Genomic DNA, 26,308 nt, shown 5'->3' on the forward strand with positions numbered 1-26,308 from the left:
CACTGGTCAGCCACACCTCCTGTCATCTGCAGAGTTGTATGTGATTTCATAGTGCAACGATTTAATGGAATACCATTACTGAGAAACCATTTCATCTAAACCATTTATTGGAAATCGTCAGTATGAATGGCATTTACCATTTCATAGAAATCAATTCATAGAACGACTTTTTATTAAATTAGCTTCTGCATACTTATGTTTTCAAAGTATAAATGAAATGGTTGCAGGTCTTACTTTCAGAAACATTTTTGTCGAAGGTATTTATTTTAATCCTTTATGTTAGGGGACATTTTCTCAGATTTACATTGTCAAACAATTACTTTTGATGCTTTTTATTCACTGAACACTCACCACCCCTAAACACCATCTATCTCTGCCCCCTAAACATACCTCCCGATTCATAAACTACACCCATCCCTGACCCCTGAACTCCACTGATCCATGAACACTAAAAGCACTTTCTAACCCTAAATTCCAGTGATACATGAACCCTAAAACCCCTCACCACACCTAAACTGCACCTATCTCTGACTGCTAATCTCCACTCATTCCTGAAACCTCAAAGTTCTTTCTACTCCTAAACTCTACTCATTTCTTAAACCAAAACCCCCTCACTACCCCTAAATTCCACCCATCTCCGACCCCTTAAAACCTCTCACAGACCCTAAACTCCACTCATTCTAGAACCCTAAAAAACACTCACCACCCCTAAACTCCCCCATCCCTGAGGCCTAAAACCCTTTCTACATATAAACTCTACCTATCCATGAACCTTTAAAACCCCTCACCCCCCTAAACTTCACCCATTCCCAAAGACTAAAAACCCTTCACCACCACAAAACCAGGCCTGTGCAGAGTTCGTGGAGTTCTGCTACGTGGAACTCCGTATAGTGACCAAAAATCTCCACCACGCAACGTGGCGTTCAGCAAGCGGCGGAGTGCATTTGGTCATGCCATTTGTGTTGATTTTCACCCCCGGGTTTTTGTCCCACGCTATAAAAACAGCGTGAATGGCACAATGCAGAAATGTAAATGTGTATGTACTTGTATAGCGCACTGCCACCCCCAACGGGGGGGTCTCCTGGCGCTTTTTACTCATACTGCTGAGGAACCGTTCCTGGCCTTTCCCTGTGACATTTCCACTCCTGGGCACCCCCATGGTGAAGCCAGGCATCCCAGCGCTGCTGGGGCTGTTGTGGAGATTAAGCAAGCTATCTCTGAAAAACTTCCCTACTCCTAAACTCCACCCATCCCTGAATCAAAAAACTCTCACCTCCCATAAACATCTCCCATCCCTGAACCCAAAACAACTCTCACAACCCCTAATCTTCAGCCCAGTGTGTGATTTTGGATGTTTTCTTAAAGTTGTCTTTCCTTTAAAATGTTTCCTTTTATTTTCGGTTCATTTGTATTTCCTTAAAATTGGTTTTCCATGATTTGGTTTCCTCCAATGTGGTTTCTTAGTTTTCGTGTTTTCATTAATACACACACTTCACATCTGCAGTCCTACATTTACCCTGCTCAGCCCACCTTCTGCACTCTTGAGTTGACATCCCATCCTGAGCTCAGTCCCGAGCTGTGCCCTGCTCAGCCCTCCTCCTGCCCTGCTCAGCCGCACCTCCCATCATCTGCAGTCCCAGACCTGCTCAATCTGACCTCCCGCCCTGATAAACTCCACCCCAGCTCTGTTTAGTCCCACCTCCCATCCAGATAAGCTCCGCCTTTCACTCTGCTCAGTCCCGCCTCCTGCCATGCTCTGCCCAATCTTCCAGAAGCTCCCCCTCACGCTGTGTTCAGTCCCACCGCCTTCTGGGAGAGCCACGTAGCCGTCTTTTTGCCGTCGCAGCCTGTATTTTAAGTAAGGGCTGGTAAAATATTGGGAAAATCAGTGCATCATTTTTAATTTCTGAAACATGAACCTAAACCAGTAAACACATAAAGAAATCATTTGAGATGTATTTGGGAGCTCTCTAACTCGCTTTGGGGTGATTGCAATGTTACAAAAGAATCTTAACAATTTTACACAAATTCTTTGTCTCCAGCTCTTGTCCTACAGAAGGTATCTGAATTACACCAGAGCCAGTTCTACCACTGTTTATAACTTAGGCTTGCACCAACACCTTATATCTCAGAGCTAGAGAACCGCCCGGAATGTAACCCTATAGGAGATGACAAAATGACACAGGTTTATCGTTCATTATGCACCATGTGGGTTATTCACTCGCCACACTCCGCTGGACCTGGGAAAGGGACTTGGGATCCTATAAGGATGAGGAATGGGAAGATGCCAGGACTTCTCCGTGACACTCAGCAATTGCACCTAGAGTCCATCTTGCCCGGTTGTAAAATATATCCACAGGGTCTACCTTGTGAGATGCAGATGGTGTAAAATGGGTGTGGCCACCTCCTCTTCCTGCCTCTGCTGATCAGTGCAGGATGGAGGCATACAGGCAGGGCTTTAAGTGGGCCGGGTCCTGCCGGTGCGCAGCACCAGCAGTTCTAAAAAGCAGGTGCCGAGACGGGTCCCTATCTGGCTCTCAATTTTTGCCCTCACTGTCTGGGTGAAAAAAATAGTCTGAACTCTGCAGCAGAACTGCCCTTCACTGCCTTTGATGTAACTTCAAGGAGACTCAGTATAGTTCTTTCACAGTGACATCATTTCAGAATGGAAGCATTTTCAATACTATATACAACGAAGCCATAGTTGTTGCTAATTTATCTCATGCAACTAATAACCATTGTTGTATGTGTAATGTTACTTGTTGTATTATATGTCTGGATGCAGTCACAGAAGCAGCAAAATACCAGTGGGATGGCACACTATACTGACAGTTTTTTTACCCCACTTAAAGCCCTGCATACAGGCCCTGATTACGATCTAGGTGGATGGAAAAATTCGTCACAAAGCCTATGGCCAGGGGCGGCTCCTCCCTTATGGCAGAGGAGCGTCGCCCCACTGCTGAGAGGCAGCAGAGGCGAACGTGAAAAATAAAATGATAACAAAAATATTTTATTATAATTTTTTTTTTCTTAGGGAGCCAGAGCAAGCCGCGTCTTGGAGGGGCGGGGCCATCCTGGGAGTGTCACTGCGTCAGCAGGAGAGAGTAGGAGTGGTGGGCACTGTAGGGGGTATATCAGCAACAACCGGCGATAATTATCGCTAAGCGCACTTAGCGGTAGGATAATTTTCGGCAGGCTAACGCTGAATTTTATCGCTGAGATAGCGTGCTATCAGCAACGCTTATCTCAAAAGCGATAAAATTCCAGGCGCAAGCTGCCAAATGTGCGATTATCGCTGGAAATCCAGCGATAATCGTACAACGTTTGGCGATAGCTTGCTGATAGGGCAGGGCAGACTCAGCCATGATATCCACCTTCCATTGGATATCATGGCTCAGTCAAACTAAAAGCAGGCATAAGGAAAGTAGCAATAACCGCGGTTAGCGCTACTTTTCATTTCGCTATGCTTGTTAGCGTGCCAATTCATAATTGGAGAAATGTTGGTTAGCGACATTTCTCCAGTTATTTTGGGAAGGAACGGCCACTTTGCATCTCATTAGCGATGCAAAGCTGGACGTTATTGTGACGGGCGCTAAGTCAGCAAAACACGCGATAGCGTGTCTTTGCTGATAAGGCAATGAAATTATCGCCGCTTTTCGCCCGAATACGGACACAAAAGCGGCGTTAATTTCATAGCGCCGCCTTGATGATATGCCCCTAGAGGTGCGTATGTCGGTTTGGCCGGCCATTTTAATATGGCCAAAACTGTCATGCACACTTACATTTCTCCGTCCCAGCTGTGCTGCACAGGTTTCTTTCTGCCTTTCTCTGCTGATTCCAATGACGGTTCTGACACGGTTTTTTGTTGCATTCTCCTGCTTTCATCTTTTATTTTCTGCTTTCTATTTTCACCATTCCAAATGAAATACCTATGTGCACCAAATAGTTTTGTGTAATAGAAATTGCATTAACGGTTGACTTGTACACTTGTAATTTTAACCTTAACTGGTGACGTTCCAACTTCTTTTTCATCTGTCCGCAGGGCCCGCAAGGCCCCCAGGGCCCCGCAGGGAAAACCGTAAGTGACACCTTCCAATTTCTGTCTTCTATCGTCATGTCTGTACTCCCGTGCTCGTTTATTGATGACACGACGGCTGCCTCCTCAGCCAGGGGTTCACCCATCGAGTCAATTCCTTTTTTCCCAACCACGAGGAAGTCCGAGATCAATGTACACAGAAATTCTGCTTCATAATATACAAAATTACTTCCCGCCCCAAAAATATCCACCATCTTTAAGACAATGGCGCCATCTCGTGCTCATAATGAAGATCTACGTGGTAGAATTTGCAAATAAAAATGCTATGAATTACGTACATTCCTGTCCTTAAATGGCGGAGGCGGCAAGTGCACGTTTCAGCTTTTGTTTACTGCTTTTAATTTAACTTTCAAGAAATACCGGCTTGAAATCGAGCAGGGAAGGTCGCTAATGCTTGAGGCTAAGATTTGCGAATCTATTTATGTGAAGATGTCTCAGGTGCATATCTCTTGCAATACCACCCCTGCTCTTGGCACCTTTAAAATTAAATAGCAAGGGTCCTATTTACGAGAATGACACGCAGTGCAGCGCAGCAAGTAACCTTGCTGTGCAGCGCTGTGTAACAGGGACAGGGTAGGAATGCGGTGTATTTAAGGCAATACGGCGCATTCCTGCTTTTCCCATGCACTGGTGTCCTTTTGGCAGCCTAGCACCAACGCAGGCAGGATTGTTTTTCGTACAGGAAAGAACACTTTCCTGCACAAAAACAATCTGGAGAGGCATTCTGCAGCACACATAGAAAGAGAAAGTAACGAGTAGAAATAAAGACATTTTCCTCGTTACGCCTCACCTCAGAAGGGGTATCTTTTTGCAGTACTCCCAGGTCTACCAGTTCGTGTAAATCTGAACTTGTGTCAAAAACCATTGGAGTTGCATGGGAACATCCACACAATGCCCATGGAACACCTTCCATGGGCAGAGTAACGCAACACAGTGATTTGCTCTGCGTTGTCTTACTCCAGATTTGTGGAGCCACTGAAGGCCACGCAAAGTGGCCTAGTGTGGCTTCATAAATCACGTGTAAGGTTTGCATCACTCTTGCATCACACTGTGTTGCACAAGAGCAACGTAAAATAGGCCCCTGACTTTCAAATTTTCAGGGCCTCAATTATGGGGTTTTTATGTAGGGCAGCGCAGCAAGTCACCTTGCTGCGCTGCCCTGCATGAAAGTGAAAGGGCGGGAATGCACTGTATTTATCTGATTTGGTGCATTCCTGGCCTTTCCCCCTGTGCTGTCACCGTTTCGGCAGCCTGGCGCTAACACAGGCACCATTGCACCATGATTCAAGGGTGCCTGTATTGTCGGCGGAATCGTTTTTATGCCTGAAGGGCCAGATTCCTGCAAAAAAAATCCAGAGAGGCCTTTTCCTCTTACTATGGGAATAGGAATAAACGAGGAGAAATACAATTATTTTTCCTCATTATGCCTCACCTCAGGAGATGTAAGGTTTTGGCGCATCCCCAGGTTTACTTGGTCTTGTCGATCTGGGGAATCATCAAAATCCATGGGTGTCGCATGGGAACACCCACTGCAACACCCATGGATTGTCTCTCAAGCGCAGAGTAAGGCAACACAGCGATTTGTTCTGCCTTGCCTCACTTCATATCTACGAGGCCATTCAAGGCCACGCAAAGGGGCATACATATGATTCCAAGGTTTGTCCCACCGCAGTGTCACAAATGTGCAACTACAGTAGAGGAGGTCCCTTAGTATTTTTCCTGTCCATAATAGTACTTGTGTCATATAATGACTGAAATCAGCACTGAACCATCATCTGTTGCATCTTGAAAGATAAGAGCAATTACTTTACTGCTCATCTCTCCCCAGACATCTGTGAATATGTTTTTTCACACGTTTGTTTTCATTAGTTTCAGAAACTTAAATTCCTTATATGTGTGTTTTTTTTCGCCAATAATATCTATACAACTGGTGCAATTAATCCTTACAACTGTGTTTGTCAAATTTATGTTAACTACCATACCCTCTTATCTAGAAAATGTTTTAAGCATAGGATTAGCACAGTGCCATCCACTGTGCCAGAAGTGGGAAAAGGCTTTTGACATTTTATAGCTCAGCACAGATATCACTGTGCTAATCCTATGCTTAAAGTCTTTGCTGTAGAAATGGCAAAAGACTTTGGGGCATATTATCAACAAACGACGTTAAAATTATCGCCGCTTTAGCGGCAGAAAACTGCTGCTAAAGTGGCGATAATGGGCTTGATAATATGCCGCAGAGAATTCCCATAGAAGCCCATGTTCTGGTGTGAACCTGAGCTTCTATGGGAATTTTCTGCGGCATATTATCAAGCCCATTATCGCCGCTTTAGCGGCAGTTTTCTGCCGCTAAAGTGGCGATAATTTTAACGCAGTGCTTGATAATATGCCCCTAAGTTCTTTTCTAGCTCGGCGTGGATGGCACTGTGCTGATCCTATGCTTAGAAACTTTGCTAGAAAAGCAGACATTTGAGGTGAGCAGATTCAGAGGGTCTCTGGTGTTGAGGGTGCTCTATACAGGAGCTGAATTTAATTGGCACTCTAGACCTTTAAGGGTATTCTTTTAAGATATATATATTTATATATAAACATATATTTAAACCAAAGCTTAAAGTGACCTTATAGTTAGTCATTGTAACAATGTCTTAGTTTACATTTTGAAAAAAAAAAAAAAAAAAATTCACTGAGAAAAACGAAGGTTTAAAGGACGTTATAGTTTGGTGAAAATGTCAGTTAGAACGTAACGTTTTAAAATAACAAAACTACAGAAATTATCCAGATATAGTTATCTCCAGTAACTACAACTCATGCCCTACAGTAACTATAACTGGCGTCCTCGCCATGCACAGTGTTATTATTGATGTAACTTCATATGTCATTAGAGATGTTATCAATGTAGTCATTGAACATGTCATGAGTGATGTAATATGTGAGGGTACACACAGTGCGTGCCAAGGGCGGTGTGGTATGGTATGGCTAAGTTGAATGATAAGATACATGTTAGCCTTAGGCTCTGATGTAGATTTGGAAAGAACGATTTCACCAGTTTATTCTTTTATTGATATCTTTTTTCTCCTAATATTCATGTTTTAGATTTTCAACGAACGTGGTGGAGATGGGCCAAAAGGTGACAAGGTAAACTGCCAATGTTTTAAAAACGGTAATTTTTGCTGGGTGGCAGATGCCTGGAACGGCACACACTGTATTTTTATGTGCTGTTCTCCTTTTAATGTTTGAACTTGAAAATGAATGTTTGTCCTTGTCAAGTGGACACAATTATTCAACAGTCTGAGAAGTGAAAAAATGTATGCTCCCTTGAAATGTGCTACTCACCCATTGACATGCACACTCAAATACTCCCACTCACGTAGTCGCTAATATGCTCACACATTCACACAAGCAATCACACGCTCACTGATTTCCATTCAGGCTCATTGCTCACCATTCACTTGCTGATTGTTACCACACAATCATGCATACAATCCTACAGAATAAATTGTTCACTCAGTCACACACTCAGTGCTATGATCAATGAAGGATTACCTTCTATGACACTAATTGCACTTGTAATGTATTGCTCCCCGAATCATTAATGTATGCTGTCTATGAAGCTATTTGTTTGACCTTCTCAGAAAATCAATAAAAATCTGTTTAAAAAAAAAATCAATCAAACATTACCTTACACATGTGCTTAGAACCATTTACTCACCCACTCATTCATTTACTCACTCACTCACAACTTCCATCACTTACACTGGTGCATACACTTATTCACACACATATACTGAGTGAGAAGCATATTTGCTTGACAATTGCCTCTCACTTACAAAATCATCTAGTAACTCTCACACTTATTCATGTCCTCAAATATTAGCTCATTCACTCACTTGCATATTAACTTCCAGAGCAACACACACTCTTTCACTCAATCACTTCATCGATCAAGCCTTCATCTAAAAGGTAAGCTGCCAATCCCCTAGATGCTCATTTCCGATACAACTCCCTCCTTAAGCGAAGGAGGATGGGAGGCTGCCAGATCTCAGTGTGGGGGTTGGCCCTGATTCATCTGAAGCCTAGCGAGTTTGTCTCTGTAGATGCTGTGAGACCCTCCAGAGATGCTGAGCTTGCCAGTTGTGGTGAGGTGCTTGCGTCCACCACCTTGTAGATGACGCTTCAGGCATTGAGGGTGATTCTTCATAGTCATGCCCCTCACTGGTGAAGCACTCACGCCCTCTTCAATATATCAACTTATCTGTTGCACAAGAATCTCAAATACAATAGAAACTGGCTGCATCATTTTGTTACTGAAAGGAGTTTTGGAAACTATATCCCACCCTTATGATAAAAACCCAAAACAAAAGATGCCAACCTGACAAAATCAGGCTGATAAAACTACATTTTGAGGAAAAGTCATAATGATAAAATACAATTTTTCATGAAAATACAAGGATTTTCATGAATCAAATATACCAGTATCGGGTTGCAATCTCGGAACCAGCATGTGTTGAAAAACAAATCTTACATTTTCTTCAAAATGTGGAATTATAAGAATTAAACGTGAAGTGAAAAAAATTAGTTTCAAAGGGAAAAAGCACAAAACGGCATTGGGAGCATTTCTTCTGTGTCTGCTTAGACCCAGGAGGAACATGGATACATTACACAGAAGAACAAAATCAAGAAGAGAAAAAGAAAGGTAAATATGGAAAATGGGGTAAGTGAGGACTAGGAGAAAAAAGGAAGAGAGAGTCATGGACATGGTGAGAGACGAGGGGAAGAGGTGGGGGTTTATGGGTGAACACGGTGCTAAAAGGGGAGTGGGGAAGGGACACCAATCGATAAAAACTAAAATAATAAGAATGGCGGAGGAGGAAAAGGACGGGGTGCTAACCCCTCCGCCCTACCACCCTTTAAAAAGAGAAACAGAAAAATGAGAAAGGAGGCAGCTTAAAAGAGTGAGAGAAAAGAAACCAATAGAATTTTTTTTTTCTTCAAGATGGGCTTACACTAGGTTTGTTTCTAGGTGAAAATCAATCATAAAAGGTTAGACAAAAAGTTTTGCCAGAACTAGCTTCGTCAGGTTTTTCATTTGATCTTTGGAATCACCTCGAACCCTGGTAGAGATACTTTGGAAATTTGCTGTGATACAATTGCATGACCAGGTTTATGCTTGCACCCTCCTGCACAACTATCTGTCTGGGGTCTGCTGCAGCATTGGGAATGAAGACTCAGATCCTAGACTAGTTCTCCAGTATGAATCTAGACCCGGGCAAGATTAGACCCGACTCATCGCAAGCACAAAGCCACTGTGATTCATCGTCAGTTGTCATCTATCCAAAAAAATCAACATTGCCAAGAAAATTCAGATTGCCTGGTACCAGCTATCATTTCAGCACAGCATCAACCATTTTCTTTTCCAAAAACCACCCACACTCTGAACTTATCCTGTCTGGGTGGTGTCAACACCCTACCCACTGGCATCCCAGCGTCCTCTCTGGCTCTATGACCAATTGTGCTTCATCATGTTCAAGATTTGCTGCGTCATTGGCAGTAAAAACCAACACTCCAAACTATCTGGCAGATAACTCCTCCTCTCCGTTGGCCAACACAGCCCACTAAGCAAGACATTACCACACTTTAAATCAAAATAAGAGAAGAGCAGAGAAGAAGACAAGGTGTACACTCCCATCACCTGTTATAAAAGTCTACAGATCTAGGCACCTTGTATTTTTGCAAGCATTCTTTACTACCAGAGCCACGCAATAAAATACCAAATAATGAAAATGCGAACAATATGTTCATCGTGTCCGTTGTCGCACACTGCAAATAACAAATTAAATGCCAAGTGATTAGATTATTGCAACAGCGTGTTTGTGGATTTTGCCCAATGTTCCTTCTCACTACTGGACAAGGTGCGTAACTTCTTCTCCAGAACTTTATTTAAGTTTATTCAACTTGCCAAGACAAACTCCCACCTCGCCCTTTCCACCAAAAAGCTGTGGGGGTCTCAGCTAAAAACTGTCACCTCCTCAAGCAGTTGCCAAATAGTTTATAAAGTGGTTCCTGACAGTGGCACAAACACCTTGTCCTCATCCTGACTTGCTACACACCTGTCATGAATTCATGATCTCTCCATCTTTGGGGTCCTTATCATTGACTCCTGATATTCAATCGCGAAACAAATTTGAAACCAGCCTGAAGAAGCATCTCAAGAGATCGGAAGCAAACAACACTTGAAGATGTGCGTTAGTTCTAAAACTGCAAATAGAATTATCGTGAATCTATGGCATGTCCTGTCAAAATTTGGAATTTGTTTTACTGATTAGCAATCAATAATCAGTTTTTTTTACAATGCCTTAGCCATGCTGGATATCATGCTGTGTACTAACTCTTTTTTTGTAGGGCATTTCTACATGAAATGCCAGGCCACTCATGTTAAATAAAATGAAGATACATGAATAGTGTCCCAGGACAGTTCAGGCTGCTCCATCACTTTCCCACTTCATGAAGGAGGTGAAAACACATCTCTACACAGAGAATTCAATCTGTCAACAACAAAAAACTCTTGACCCTGGTAGCCACTCATATGGAAGTAGAAACTTCATCCTTTCGCCCTCTTCCTCTCCTCGTCTGTGTACAAAATCCTGAATCATTTCTGGCCTGATTCTTGTGCATATTCAGTACCTGACCACATTATACCGATCCCTATTCCTTTTAAGTTAAATTTGTGGTTTATAAATTCACTTACTCCCAAACTCACTCAGATTCATTCATGCATTCACAAACTGACTCATTAAATCAATCAGTCACAGCCACATAGACATTCAGTAACTCAGTCACTCAAACAGATCCTGCCCACAGTTCTCCCTGAAATTATAATATTTTATAATTAAGGTACTTCTCAAGACAAACTTCTATTGAACCTTGATTTGAGGTAGAGAAGGAGAGAGCGAGAGAGAGAGAGAGAGAGAGAGAGAGAGAGAGAGAGAGCGAGAGAGAGAGAAAGGAGACGAGAGAGTTAGAGAGACAGAAAGAGAGAGCGAGACTGCCAATTCTGTATACGTGGGGAAAATGGAGTAAGAGGGAGAAGAAAGGCCAGCCTTGAAGAATCCAAAAGCAGAGACAACTATATTAAAAGGATCACAACAAACTGTGACTGTGCTGGTCCATTATTAAGTTTTATTGGTTTAGAGATGTTTTTCCCCTTCTAGGGAGAGACCGGCGACCCTGGAGAAGATGGAGCTAAAGGTGTAAAGGGAGACGCTGGGTTACCAGGTGCGAACGGAGAAAGGGTAAGTTCCAATCCTAGAGGGTGACATGTTGAGACTGCATGACAGACGTCCTGAGCTTTGTACGGATACTGTGCACCAAAGGCAATGGGTGTGATCGAAAAGCTGCTGTTTTACTAAGAGACCCGCCCACAGGCAGTAAAAATAGGTCCGTTTATGCGGGGCATTGCCTTTGGTCAGTCCTGATTGGTGCATCGCACTGTCCAGAGGAGGATCCGACCTTAACATCTGAGAACCATCAGCACTGTTCTGCTTACATCTTCGGCACAAACCCCTATGTGAGATGCACTAGTGACGCCTTCCAAGCGACCACCATATGAACGTGATCCTCGTTTCACAGACAGCCGTTTTTGCACTCACATGTGTCCATGAGAGTAGTAAATTTGCATGTGTTGCCAGGGTGGGAAACTGCTTGAAGGTTTAGGACTTATTAAATTTTGTTTGAGTGTAGGCCCGCCCCAAAACACCCATAAACTCATGCTTACTAAAAATGTATACATCTGGAAATCTCACAATGCTGTAGGACTCATGTGAAGCACACCCCCCCCCCCCCCCCCCATCCATTCCCATCCTCTCATAAAGGGTTTGTCTGATTGTTGCTCAAGATACTTCGGCCTTGTGGGGGTCTTGTCTTTCTACAGATTGGCCAAAGGGTAGATATGAGTTATAGTTGTGGCTATAATGGCCCATTCCGTTCTTCAGAATGTACCTCAGAATTTCTGAAAATTTCACAAATTCTAAAACTAAATCATCAAATGCTTTTGAGTTGAACTTGCTGTTTAGCATTCTGCAAAATCATGAAAGTCAGCAATTTCTGTACAGCCAGAACACCGGCATATGCTACGTCTGCACATGCACTGAAATGCATAATTGAGAAATTGATGCTTGGACAACAGTGACTGCCAAATGACCATTTGTTTACAGAATAGTAGAGATTTCCTGCATGTCACATTTTGCTAAAATACTTTATATGGGCCTAGTCATCACAGAGTGTTTGGATGACCTATGATGTTATATTTTTTTCATTCATATTATAAACTATGTATTTCTGTGCAGGGCATAGAAGGACCACGAGGACCGCCTGGAGCTCGCGTGAGTCTGATTTCCTCTTGACGTGCATGCAATGCCTTCTTGTGTTTTTCCCATTGCAACGGCTGCTTCTGTTTCCAAGATATTGCTGCTCTGTTGTTGTGTCTCTGCACTACTGTAACATACTCTTTCTTGACTTTCACAGGGTGACTCAGGAGACAGAGGTCCAGCAGGGGAGAAGGTAAGGGGTGTACACTGCAAGGCACACTACTTGCATCTCCTGCGCTACCCTGGAGGATTATCATTGAGTCATTGTGGCCTATCTATGTGCTAAATGCAACACTGTCTATACTACTATTTTATTGCACTGTGACTGCGACTTGAAAGACTGTATAGCTGACCACGCACCAACCTTAGTGGCCTGCAGTGCTGCTTCTGAGGATGTCGAGACAATGTCTAGTGTCTCACCTTTTGGAACGTTCACATCATCCCCTGAAACCCCACGGCACAACTATCCCACTTTCCAGTTTCCTTTTACTGGATTATAGTTATTAATGAGTTTCCTCACAACAATGGGACATTATTACCCTCCCCTGTGGGATTTAACCTTCCTTTGAGCCTTAACATTGGTCAACACCCTCTGCAAAATGTGTTAACTGCTATTAGTTGCCCTCCCCTTAAATAGGAGTGTGAGCATAAGGTGAGGGTGTACAATAGGAGCAGAGGGCAATTAACAGCTGTTACGCTCAGCAGCCATCAGCACCTATCATTTAATCTCACCCCCTACAAGCAGACAAACTTCTCATCCATTCCTGTCTACTTCAACTCCCAGCTTTGCACTGTCACTGAAGTTAGAAGACAGGCAAAAAGTGGTTGTTATTTCCAGCATTCTAAGGATTGTGATTGGCTGAGCCAATCTTAGCATTCTATAAAAGGTGTTCATTGTAGCAATTCAACAAAAAACATATTCTAACGTAAGGTTTATATAGTGTGTATACCCAGTTTTGTATCCATTTCCTGCTGCTAGTTGTTTAGCAATGACATACCGGTGTTTGTTGCTTTATTCTGTTATCCTTCTGTCCATACTATGCCGCAGAGTTTCTTCCATCGTCTAGCGCTATCGCTGATCCTGTTGTTGGGTCACTAATAATTTTTAGTTCTCGATACTTCTCAGTGAAGTTTCATTTTGTTTTGCAAAGCTCAACATTTGACAAGAGGCTGTGCTGAGAGATGGAAGTGAATTGTGTGGGCTTAAGTACTTATTAGCATAGACCAGGCTGTCATGTATGCATGTATACATGACATTGGGCTGAGTAACAGCATGCCATTAAACTTTGGCCCAATGTTTATCATGTTAGTTTGCAAAACACACTGACTTCTGCTCTTTTCCACAAGTTGCTGTTCTTGAGTTCAAGTGTCTGAGTCAGTCTGTCTATGATTACAGGTCATATTGTAGCAATGTCTTGTGTTGTAGGCCCCTTATTCATGTCATTAATGTATAGTAACAGCTTGCTTGTTCTGTAAATGGCTCTTGAAACAACTTCTTTCCCTGCATTATCCTGTCCATCACCTTCCCTTGTGCCCGCCCTGTCGAATGCCTTGTGCCCACTCAGCTCGCAGAACCTTCGCAGAGACCGTGGCTCCAGGCGGTGTCCTTCATTCCACCGGATCCTGTGCATTCTCATCCAGATTCCCAGTGGGATGAAGCTCATTAACTGAGTCAAATGAGTCAAACAGCTTCTGCTGGCAGCCACTGACATCTCTGGAGGCCACTCCATATGCCCCAATGGACAATCAGAGGAAGTACGGCGACACCCTCTTGCAACGCCCATGTCTGTCCTGAGCTCAGGGCCTTATCTCTTTACTCTTTCTATCACAGGGCGATCGGGGCCCACCCGGGGTGGACGGACGGAATGGTTTGGATGGAAAACCTGGACAACCTGGAGTACCAGGGCTGAGGGTGAGTATTCTGATAAACAAATTGGTAGAAAGATCATATTGTAAAATTGAATGCCAATACCAGCACTAGAGGCCTTATTCTCATAGGTAAACTTACACATTTGTGCAAGTTTACTCCTTTTCGGTATTCACAAAATGATCAATTAATTTAATATTTTTTGACTCTGCGGACTCTGCAGTCTGGGCAGAGACCTCCGCACTTGAAAATATAGGCCCCTCTTTTCATGTGGGGAGTTCTCTGCCCCGACTGCGAAGTCTCCAGAGTCATACAGCTACTATTAAATGACCGTTTTGTGACTACGGAAAAAGAGTAAATTTACACAAATGTGTAACTTTACATATGTCAATGAGGCAATAAGTGTTCCTAATTGGAAGAGGTGGTCACATGTCAAATTTTCTGGGAAGCTTGACATATGGCCAGTTCGCACCTGGCACCACCACTCCTATAGATGAACTAATGTACAAAGAGTTTCGATGCTTTTCTTCAAAGCCTATCTACCTAAGTGCCCAATTCTTTGGCAAATATCGCATTTCAATCATTTATGGTGCTTGGGACTGGTGGACAAACATCTGTGGTAAATGGATTTGAAAGATGGTCATTTACTTGAACCAAATACATCATATTACAATGAAGGCTCCTTTCAGTCTAAGAGATGTAGACTTTTTTGCTGTATTGGCCTTTATTTCATAGTGACTTGTGCTAAATCTTAACCTCCATCTTTGCCTTCTCTTCATCACATGACTTTGAAATAAATGCATATTTCTTTAGAACTTGAGATCCTGTTTAGAGTTTGAGATTATGACTTACTTTATATTTTCTGTTTCCTTCCATAGGGAGACTCCGGAAAGCAGGGTGATCCAGGACGAGACGTAAGTATTAAATGTTTATAAGGTATATGCTGCAAACTGCATTGCCTCTAGGCACAGTAATAGCTTACGGACTAGACCTTATAGTCAGCAGATCGTATACAAAGTCACTTACTGCCTCATTTCCATGCTGTGGTACAAGTAGAATCAGGCGCAAACTGTTTTCGTGCAACGTTTTACACTTTGTGTGCATCAAAGGTTTGGCGCATACAGTGGTTAGACCCATTTTATTGCACATACATTTCCTCAAGGGGTTACCTAAAGGGAATTGTGTTGACAAAAAATTATTCTAAGAGGCAAAACTTGTAATAAACTTGATTGCAAAGGCGGAGTTCAGTTATTATTGGCCATCAGCCAGTACAACACCTTGACTTTGTAGCAAAAAGCAACCTCATAACTACATAAACAATATTCGACATGGTGTTTTTCGCACAATTCTTCTGTAGCAGTCAGAATGAAGTCTTAAAGCATCACTTCTGTTATGGCTTATGAATACTCACCAGGTGGTAAACCCAGCAATATTGTAATTAATCATTATTGCTACAGTATGGAGTTGGATCTGGAGCAGATTCTGATGATAATACTTTGGGGCAGATTTAAAAGCCCCCTGCGCCACCAGTACATCACTTTTCGTGACGAACTGGTGGCGCAGGGGACTCCTCCATATTTACAAGGACAGGAAAAGCCACCCTGCGTGACTTTTCCTCTCCTTGTAAATACGGCCCCTTCACACGCAGCAGTTTGCGTTGAAGGGGCATTCCATGGGTGTTGCTGTGGGTGTTCCCACACAACACCCATGGAACAAGACACAGCTCCAGACTTACAAGAAATCGTAAATCTGGAGAATGGTCTGAATGCTACGCCACCCTAGTGGTGGCGTAGGGAGGTGCAACGAGGAGAAATGTTTTCATTTCTCCTCGTTTTTTCCTCTTTCAATGCATGCTGCATTCTACAGCACGCATTGAAAGAGGACAATGCCTGTAGTGGTTGTTTTTGTGCAGGAAGGTGCCCCTTCCTACACAAAAACAATCTAACCACGAAGCAGGCATCCTTGCACCATGGTGCAAGGGTGCCTGCACCAGCGCATGGCTGCAGTTTGTGCGCCAGTGCAGGGGGGAAGCACAGAGATGCAACATATTCTTGTAAATATGTCGCATTCCTGTGCTTCGGAAGTGCCGCAGTGTGGCGCAGCCAAAGGGCTTGCGGTGCCACGCTGCGGCACTTCCTTGTAGATCTGCCCCTATATGTCTATAGGAAAATAACAGCTAGTGGGACGCAATCAGCAGCTAAACACTTAGGGCCTGATTCACAAAGGTAAACTTCCACTTTTGTGGAAATTTACAATTTTTTGCTATTCCGAAACTACATGCTTAATTTAATTTTATGACTGCGGAGGACAGGCCTTTCTTTTTATGAGTGGCGTAAAATTGCCCATTCGTTCAATATGTGTTTTCTTGGTTATAAGTAGGTTTGTGGAACCATCACAGTGAAAGTCTAATCCCACCTTCTAAACTCAATACATTTAAGGCCCCTGAAAGATGATGTGACCTCTCTATGACATAGAAGAGATAGATTCAAAAACTGGTAGGGCCCGATTCACAAAAGTAATCTGAGACAAAATCCTAACTTTATGACTTTCGGTATTCAAAAGGGCATTTAGTAGTAGTAATGTTAGGATTCCTAACTTTACTGCTACTAAACTGAGACAAAATCCTAACTTTATGACTTTTGGTATTCAAAAGGGCATTTAGTAGTAGTAAAGTTAGGATTCCGAACTTTGCTGCTACTAAACTGAGACAAAATCCGAACTTTATGACTTTCCGTATTCAAATGGGCATTTAGTAGTAGTAAAGTTAGGATTCCTAACTTTACTACTACTAAACTGAGAAAAAATCCTAACTTTACGAATTTCTTTATTCACAAAAGGCATTTAGTAGTAGTAAAGTTAGGATTCCTAACTTTACTACTATTAAACTGAGACAAAATCCTAACTTTACGACTTTCTGTATTGAAAAGGACATTTAGTAGTAGTAAAGTTAGGATTCCTAACTTTACTACTACTAAACTGAGACAAAATCCTAACTTTACTACTTTCGTTATTCACAAAAGGCATTTAGTAGTAGTAAAGTTAGGATTCCTAACTTTACCACTATTAAACTGAGACAAAATCCTAACTTTATGACTTTCAGTATTCAAATGGGCATTTAGTAGTAATAAAGTTAGGATTCCTAACTTTACTACTCCTAAATGCCTTTTGTGAATACCGAAAGTCGTAAAGTTATGATTTTGCTTCAGATTACTTTTGTGAAACGGGCCCGTAGTTCTTGGCACACATGCTAATTGATGGAATTGAGCAATGCCAAGAGTTCACCATCACCATCACGCGATCATGCATATTCATATGGCCAGCATTTAAGTTAGGGGAGGGAAGGCAGCGGCCTCATGGTGCTAGCTCCAGGGAGAGGCACATAATCCAAGAGGCCTCAGAACATTTCCTTTTTTGTCATATGGAGAGTGCTCCAGGTGGTCAGCTTCTATCTTTTGCTGAAGAGTGAAACATCCTGGTGCTGTTATGACTGATTATTACAATCTATAATGCATCACCCTGTGTTTCTAAATGTTAGCATGTTTCTCAGCATCTTACACACTCTTGTTACAGGGGCTGCCCGGCCTGAGAGGGGACCAGGGACCTCCAGGACCAATCGGACCAGTTGGACCACCAGGGCTACCTGTGAGTACTTGTGAATACTTGGTCAGTTGCGCTTGGCATGGATGGCAGACACGGATCCCATGGAATCACAGGGTCTGGGTGGGTTATTTCTGACCAGTATTGATTTGCAACGGACAATGTCAGCGTTTGTTTCTTGGTTATCTCTTTTCTACTTATTGAACTATTTGTAAAGCGCTCTGATACCCTTCTAGGGTCAAGTTCACGCTATATAAAACTTTATAAATAAATAAATAAATAATGGACGTTCCCAGATGAGATTACCTTACTCAATGCATCTCCCCGTCTGGTCCCTCCCTCTCGCGGAATCCACAATGTAAATAATGCAAATTCTGTAATCTTTTGGGTTTATCTTTTATTGATAGGAGACAAAAGTTCTAAAATGTTTCTTGGCTTGACTGTGTTATTCTTGGGGATGGCAAATCCCTCCTTGGGGATATGAAAATTATTTTCAAATTTCTTTTAGGGTAAACCTGGAGATGATGGAAAACCGGGGCAGAATGGAAAAAACGTAAGTCTTTTCTCAGTGTATGCTTCTTGTGGAATGTACACACAGCTGTTAATTGACAGATCCTGAGAGAAAATGAGTTTCATAAAGGCCTCATCGTTGAGTTCTATGCTGCATTAAAAAAGCAGTCCTTCCAACCTCCCTGTTTAACCGCTCAACGTTGTTTCTGTCCGCCATATACGACGCGCTGAGGACCACCATGACAGAGCCGGCCTTTGCTTAGAGAGCGGCCTTGGTGCAGCCTAAGTTGACACCTCTTCCCCTTCTCACTCTTCCTCTTTAATTGTACGCAGATTGAAAATTTGGAATGAAGGGGAGGGAGGCAAGATTTAACCCCTTGCGTGCTCTTGACGGAACCACGCCGTCATGAGCCACGGGCGGCGTGTGCTCATGACGGCGTGGTTCCATCATGCCGCGGCCGTTGGCGGCCGCTCCTCCACGCGGCACTAATTTCCCGCCTGTGCGGGCGAAATAGAGAGTGGGCGGAGTCGTGACGGAACCACGCCGTCATGAGCACAGCTCGCCCGTGACTCATGACGGCGTGGTTCCGTCATGAGCGTGGCGGCGCCGCGCTCACCCCTCACCCCCCCAGCGCTGCGGTGGAATTCGCGCCGCAGCGAAGGGGTTAAGAGCGCCATGTAAAACAAAAAAACAAGGAGCAGACACTGGTGCTAGCAGCCTTCAGAAAAAGTTATAAACACACTTTTCTTTGAACCAAAGTTGTTGGGAGACTCCTTCAAGGAGCTCCAGCTCCCCTTGGAGGTCGGCGCCCTGGGCGTGGGCCCAGCTTGCACATGCTACATGCCAGCCCTGACATGTGCTATATTTCAACTTGCAGAACCGCACCGCCTTCTGTCTCAGTCTGGCACTTAAATAACATCTGTGCATCATTTTAGTTACCTAAAATGTAGCATAATGCTCCTGTATAAATAAAAGACTCCTGTACCCCCCTAGCCTCTCACCCCTTATGGCGAAGCACTGTGCAGAACTGTCCAGGTCACCTCCACGGCCACCTGCCGGTGCACATGTGAAGGTGCAGCCCGCTATTCCACCAGTTCCTTCTCCACATGTCATCTCTTCCCAGGAAACCATTGAGCACAAAATGGTGGATGGGAGGTGTGGCAAATGTTTCCACTCTACTTCACTTAAAAGCAGCTAAATAGTGGCTAGAGAAACTCTGCATACTACCTATTGCTCAAGCATAAGTAACAATTTATACAGCCCCACCCATCTCATTTAGGTCCTGTCATTTAAGTTCAGCTAGTCCCTAGATACTAAATACTTTCCCGAGTATGCCACCATGTCTTTCAGATTCTCCTGCTGCAATAGTTGTTCTCTGTAAAGTGTGCGTGCCTCTCCTTCTTAGAGCAATGTTTATAGTTAAATAAATAAATAGGATATTTGAACTTTCTTAGAGCTACAAAACGTGTTTTTTGTTGATTTTTCTATTAGATTTTTCCAAACCCCTTTCTAAAACAACAGAAGTGTAGACTGAGCTTGACCTGCATTTCAGGGACACAGTGAACCTCCTCTTAGCAGCTACAGGGGGGACTTCCACTGGGGCCCATGGCCCAAAGTCTGGGTCAGAATAAAACTCTAAGTACTGAGTTTAAGAGGAGGCCCATCAATAGCATTTCACAGAAATGCAATGATGTAGCTAAGAGATGAGACTGGAGCTATAGCAATGAAGGCGGTGTAGGAGGAATTATGAAAATTAGGAAGAAAGGACAGATGCAAGAAGAAGAGACAGTAAGGAAGCAAAGAAAACATAAGATGATGTGAAAAAGAAAAAGTAGGGAAGAAAGAGAGAGCAAAGATAGAAAATTGGAGAGGAAGAAATTAATCCATCCAAATCCCTTAAAATAGGTTAGCCTCAACCCATTGGCTGTACTTTATGTTTTTTCTGGCCTATGTCATTAATGTCCCTTCAAAACCGTCTATAGAGACATTTTTTTCTGGCAAATTCTTTAAAATAGGGCACTGTAAATTGCACTAATTGGCCCCTTTTCTTAAAAAAGGGTCCTTAGGAGAACACCCCATTGCACCACCATTCCTATATTAAACTTTTGTAGGGACGGTTGGCCTCCCGCGCTTGTGTTCACTTGACTTAGTGCCTTCAAGGCATGGTTTAAAGTGTGGGGGGGGGTGCTTCTACATTCAGCGCTTTTGGTCATTCACTAAGTCTGCAAATGAAAACTAAGGGCATTATTTAGAGCTTCGGCTGCAGGCTACTCCATTACAAATGTGGTGGATAGTCCCATCGGCCGTATTACAAGCGCATTACAGCCTCTGGTACTTATATTACGGCAGACAGGATATCCGTAACGTTTCCAAAGAGTCTCACTTTAGCCAGACTCTAAATAAGGCTTTAAATTCAGACTTAAGACGAGCTTCACTTGCACTTTGTAATACAAAAAGATGCAACTGGCAAGTGTGTTAGCAGCAGCATTACCTTTCCTGCCATAACCAAACAACCCACAAAATAACTGATATAGCGGACATTTTTACGCATTTAAATTGTGCAAGGATGCGCAATTTTAGTTTTCAGTCTAAACAATTTGAGCAGCTGTACAATTATGTAGAATTTTAGTTTTGATCTTTTCTGAACAGTGCAAAATGGGTTCAAAACGTTTAAAAATGTATAATGGAGGAGATGCGGCCGCGTAAGAGGGATGTCAGGTCTGAGCCACCATGTAATAACTGTAACAGAGATGTGTACAATGATAATAAGAAACTGTACCAACCAACTGCAATATGTGTTTACAGGTATGAATCTGTTTTGCCCTATCTTTAATAAATAAAAAGATGTTTTAAAAAAAAAAAATGTATAATGTTTTACACTGTTCTTGTTTAGATCTGCTGTAAGGATGTTAGGCCTTTTCAAATATGTGCTGTTAAACATTGGGCAAACCACAAACCTATTTGCAATACTGATGGCAAAGATCAGTCTTTATTTATTGATGTTGAAACTAAAGTGCATCCTGTTCATGTGCTAGCCTCTATTTTGGACACAAATGTTGCCCTGTCCAATCAGAAGATATTACAAAGTAATAGTCATTGAAACAGTCTTGTGCTATCAACCGGTCTGTTTTACTTAGAGTTCACCCAGAACTGAGCTTTGTTTGATGACTATTAAATTCACCCTCCCTTCATCACAGTTATAACTTGTGAAATGTGGAATCCGCTTGTTGGATTGTCTCAGCTTAGTCTGAACTCTGAGCAGTCGTATTTTATTCATGAGTGACTGTGAGTGGCTGTGACGTGGATTTGCGCTAGTGTGCAAATGCACAATGTGTGCAAATTCACAAAGTATTTCAGTTTAGCAAAACAACTTTCACCTTGGGCGTCTGAGGATGTGTAGGGGAGCACTGCAAATACAAGCCAACACACACATGCACAAGCGCAGCGTGGGCTTATGTCGAGCTATTGGGCATTTGTGGTGTTTTACCACTGAATGGCAGGTTGAATCTGCACAATGTGATGCTTATTTGCAGGGCCCATTTATATGGTTACCTGGTTTCTGTTCTTGTTGTGGTTCCAGTTGCTTCCACGTAGGACCTAGTTTCATCATTGATGATTTAATTGTTCTTCTTCTTTACAGGGTGAAGAGGGGACCCCAGGAGAAGATGGCAGGAAGGTACGGTACCAGTCGAAGGACCCATGCGTTCAATCTCTAAGCAGCCTAGAGAAGCTTCAAGATTCTAAAACATTACCTGTATAATGGCGTTCCAAGTGGAAAGGCACAATAGACAGGGCCACAATATTAGACCCAGCAACATTGTGTGAAGTACAGAATTATGTGTGATGCATCCTAGATGCTATTTAGTTGTATCTACAAGTCCTCTTTCACCATCCCTTACTCCTTATCTCCTAACAACAAGATGTGTCTGTCTACAGCAAAAGGTCGGGCAATGCAGCTGTTCACTGTGTCTAGTAACAGATGTGCAGTGGGCATCTGATGAGGACCACTGCAGTCACTGTTGTTACCAACAGATTGTTCTAGTTTGCAGAGAGTTGCTGTATGGCACTCATCATTTTCCTGTGCTTTTCTTTTACCTGTCATCAGGCCTGTTATCTCAATTTATCATACTAAGACCACAGCTTCCAGACTTCATTGAGTTATTACATAAAATCCTTTGACAGGAAGCCTGCTGTCCTAATGACATGGTGTCATCCGACAACCCGCTACCTTGCTCATATTAGCCAATAATCTTCTCTCCAATTAAGTGCAGCACCCCTAATTTTTTGAAGTTGATAAGATTACCACCAAGCTGTCCTAAATGCATATCCCTGTTGATTTAACAGATACTCAAATACATACTGGGACCATCACATTATATATATATATTAAGTATTAGACATAAAATAAATCCTGGGCTCACTACAATGAATATCTTCACTAGACATTGCCCCTTCCTTGCACAATACCCACTTCACTGCTGCTAAGTAGTAGACAGAACCCCATTCTGTTGACTTGACATGTGCTCAACCCATCATGTGTTGCATCACAAGCATGTAGAGGGTGAGCCGGCATGGGGGTGCATTGACAGAGAGCACAAGATTGACTAGGTAGTCATGGCTATCTAGGTAGACAGAACCTGCATTAGTATGTGCTCCAAGGAAAGATAAACATCAGACATGTCAAGTTACATTACACTCCAGCCTGATATCAAGCACTGGCTGATTGATCTTTTGGGAGAAAAAAAAATTCCTCGCAAGCTTCTATTTCTAAATAATTTATATTTTTCTGGTACTGGCCTTTACAAAAGAATGATGCTATCCCATAAGAGAGCCCAACTCAGTTGTCATTGTTAGAATGTCTCATTTGAAACACTGCTAGCATTTACTTCTTCTTCTGCTTATATGATTGCATTTGATTATTTTTGTGTTTGTTAATTCATCAAGCCTAAAACATCTCTTTTGTTCTCCTGGTCGTATATCTTTAGGGAGAAAAGGGGGAATCAGGGACCTCTGGAAGAGATGTAAGTAACAATGAACTCTTAGCGAACTACTTGATAAACTGAACAATATCATTTGGGAGACGCCTATTTTTGCTGCCTTTAACTTGATAAACGAAAATACAGCGGGGAAGTTCTGTACTGGGTCTATTAGTAGAAAATGATTAGTAGGAAAAAAAGATGATAAAAATGGATTGAACAATAATAATTTGTTCTAAAAACTTTGGGAGTAAAGCCATTTTGGTGAAACAATTACAACCATCATATTTTGATCTAAATATAATTCCTGTAGCATTTATGGATACAATTCAAGATGGTTGCTGATCATTTTTAATAATGGCTTTAATAGGAAGTTTTATCCGGCTGTGCCCTTTAACGTCCTAGAACCCACAGCTTGATATCACCAACACTGACAGAAATACTTTTTGCACACTAAATTAAAATTTTGGGTTAAACATAGGTATAGTACATAAAATAAAGTTCAATGACTTTATAAAGCCATTTTTGTTCAATTGTGTTTTATTACAAAAATCAAGAAAAATAGCTTTGTTCTGATTAACAGGGGCGAGATGGGTCGAAAGGTGAACGTGGAGAAACTGGGCTTGTGGGACTTGTTGGACCTCCTGGTGTCCCTGGACTTCCCGGACAGGTTGGAGTTCCTGGCCAGGTGAGAGATACCAAACACAACCATCCACACAGCATCTGTAACAGTATGATATGGTGGGCGTACCTAGACATTTCAGGCAAAAGCAAAACAGGTTGAGTTCAACCCTTTCTGGTGCATGGGATTATGTAGGAAAAGTGTATCTTCCTTTGGGTTGAAATTCGCTTTAATTGCTGTGAATAAACTTTTTTTAAATTGGAACGTATGTTCTAGCAATACTTTTAGAAGGCATGTGTTTGGGGTATAAGATCTTGCCAGTCATCTATCTCACAGCTGGCTGGGCAGTGTAATGGTTTCTGGGAGCCTATAGTGGTTATTTTTTCTTTTTGTTCTTGTGAGCAGGGAGCAATTCACCCCATGGTCTTATCGCACTATTATTTCTCTGTGGGCTTGTGCAGAGCAGCAACTGCCTCTAAGAGGCAGCCACTTATCTTAAACCTAGGCTTTCAGGATTACTAAAATACATGCAAATTGCTCCAATAAAATTATTTACATGCAATTTCCATCATGCGCCATCATAGCGGACTTCACTATTTAGTGAAATTAGAGGCAGACCTCCCAATAGCAAAGTTTTCCAATTAATATAAATTTGTAGGAGTAATCCCAAGTAAGTGTTGAGTCTTGCCAGTCTTGTGGAAATGCGGAGGAATCATTGATCGATGTTGATTATATAATGGACCCAGAAAAAGGAAAGTATGGTATATTCTAAAACAGATTAATGTCTGACATCAAAATATGTGATAGTAAAACACCAATATTAAAATCACATGCATTGTCACCTCTAGAAGGCCGCTACACCTTCAAATCGACACACTTCAACCTCAATATGCCAATCTAATTAAAAAAGAAAGTAAAACTCGTCAATCCTGTAAAGCAAAAGCAAACTACCGGCCAATTGTAAGTGTTGAAGGAAGCCAACTGTAATCCCACACTAGGAAGTGTCGGAACCCCCGAGTTGCAGAATTATTCGGTCAATATGAGCTTGTAACTTGCAAAATATTAATTTATTATTATTATTATTTTAAAATCATCAGTATTATTATTATTGTTATTAGTATCATACATTGGCCATTTAACCAGGGACCGGTTGTCCTGATGCTATCAACCCAAAGATCCCTGATACACACTCACACAAAAAGAAGCACAGTTCAAAATCCTCACCCAAACTTTCAAGGTAGTACATAACACTGGCACGGCATACCTCAACAATCATATCTGCTTTCACAAACCTTCCAGACACCTCCTCTCCTCTGAACTCCTACTTGCACTCATCCCATGCATACGGAAAACGGAATCCAGTGGCCGAGCCTTCTCCTAAAGCATAGAACGACCTACCACTGCATAGAAGCGCCTCCTTCTTGAATTCCACAACAAGCGAAGCCCTGACTTTTTGAGTAGTCCCACTAGGCCATGGGTTTGGCTAGACTCACACCTGCTCAGCGTTAGGATACCCTCCAGGGTGATAGCGCCCTCTACAAGTCTGCAGAACATAACATAACATACAGAGAGAGGAGAACATGATGGCTTCAAAACTAGCAGTGGACAAATTCAAGCAGTGTCCACACCTCAAATATCTGGAATATTGGCCCAAAAATTAAAGTCACCTAAAATAGGAAAATTATTAGACTGAAGACAAAGGGGCATATTTACTTTCATAACCATTGACACAAATTGGGCAGTGGATGCCAAAGAGTGGTACACCAACTGTGATTTAGAAAAAAAAGCAGTAGAATACGTAATGTTACTTAAAAGGGCCCCAGCTAAAATAAAGGACGAGGAAGGATGGAAATGACAATTGATGGACAATCTACCTAGACAATCTTTGCAGTCAATATCAGTGATTTAAATGTTCATAAGAGCTACGTAAATGTCAGGTCCTGGGCTCTCCTAAAGCCAGGACTCAGTTATAAGTAAACGTGCTCACCATGTATGGTGAACAGCCTGGCTGAGTAACAAACAAGTGAGAGACCGAAGTAATGACATTCCCCATGAAGTCAATGAACTGTAGGATTATATTCTCATCCGGGATCCCTGACTTAGCAATCCAACATACATGGATTCCTTTGGATAAACAGGTAGCTTCTAGCAAAATTGTTTTAGAGTAGGTGCAAATGGCTTGTCTTCCGCACGCCACTAGCACCGCTGCACATTGACCACCAATAAATAGGAAGCAGCTGTTCTACACATGTTCCAAGAAAAAACTAGAGAGGTAAGTC

The 26,308-nt window shown here is 42.4% G+C and overlaps 1 protein-coding gene across 1 annotated transcript in view; it reads left to right on the forward strand.

The window, feature by feature from the left end:
- The window catches only part of LOC146797369 (uncharacterized), a 401,286-nt gene that overhangs the window by 147,452 nt on the left and 227,526 nt on the right, over positions 1 to 26,308 (forward strand). The window contains exons 40-51 of the mRNA XM_085624372.1: positions 4,043 to 4,078; positions 7,187 to 7,228; positions 11,302 to 11,382; positions 12,436 to 12,471; positions 12,614 to 12,649; positions 14,288 to 14,368; positions 15,202 to 15,237; positions 17,894 to 17,965; positions 18,429 to 18,473; positions 22,072 to 22,107; positions 23,417 to 23,452; positions 23,991 to 24,095. Of these exons, the coding sequence (XP_085480498.1) occupies positions 4,043 to 4,078; positions 7,187 to 7,228; positions 11,302 to 11,382; positions 12,436 to 12,471; positions 12,614 to 12,649; positions 14,288 to 14,368; positions 15,202 to 15,237; positions 17,894 to 17,965; positions 18,429 to 18,473; positions 22,072 to 22,107; positions 23,417 to 23,452; positions 23,991 to 24,095 (642 nt within the window). The remainder of the gene's footprint in view (positions 1 to 4,042; positions 4,079 to 7,186; positions 7,229 to 11,301; positions 11,383 to 12,435; positions 12,472 to 12,613; positions 12,650 to 14,287; positions 14,369 to 15,201; positions 15,238 to 17,893; positions 17,966 to 18,428; positions 18,474 to 22,071; positions 22,108 to 23,416; positions 23,453 to 23,990; positions 24,096 to 26,308) is intronic.

Source organism: Triturus cristatus, chromosome 9 (genome assembly GCF_964204655.1).
Source record: "Triturus cristatus chromosome 9, aTriCri1.1, whole genome shotgun sequence".
In the NCBI taxonomy this organism is placed as follows: Eukaryota; Metazoa; Chordata; class Amphibia; order Caudata; family Salamandridae; genus Triturus; species Triturus cristatus.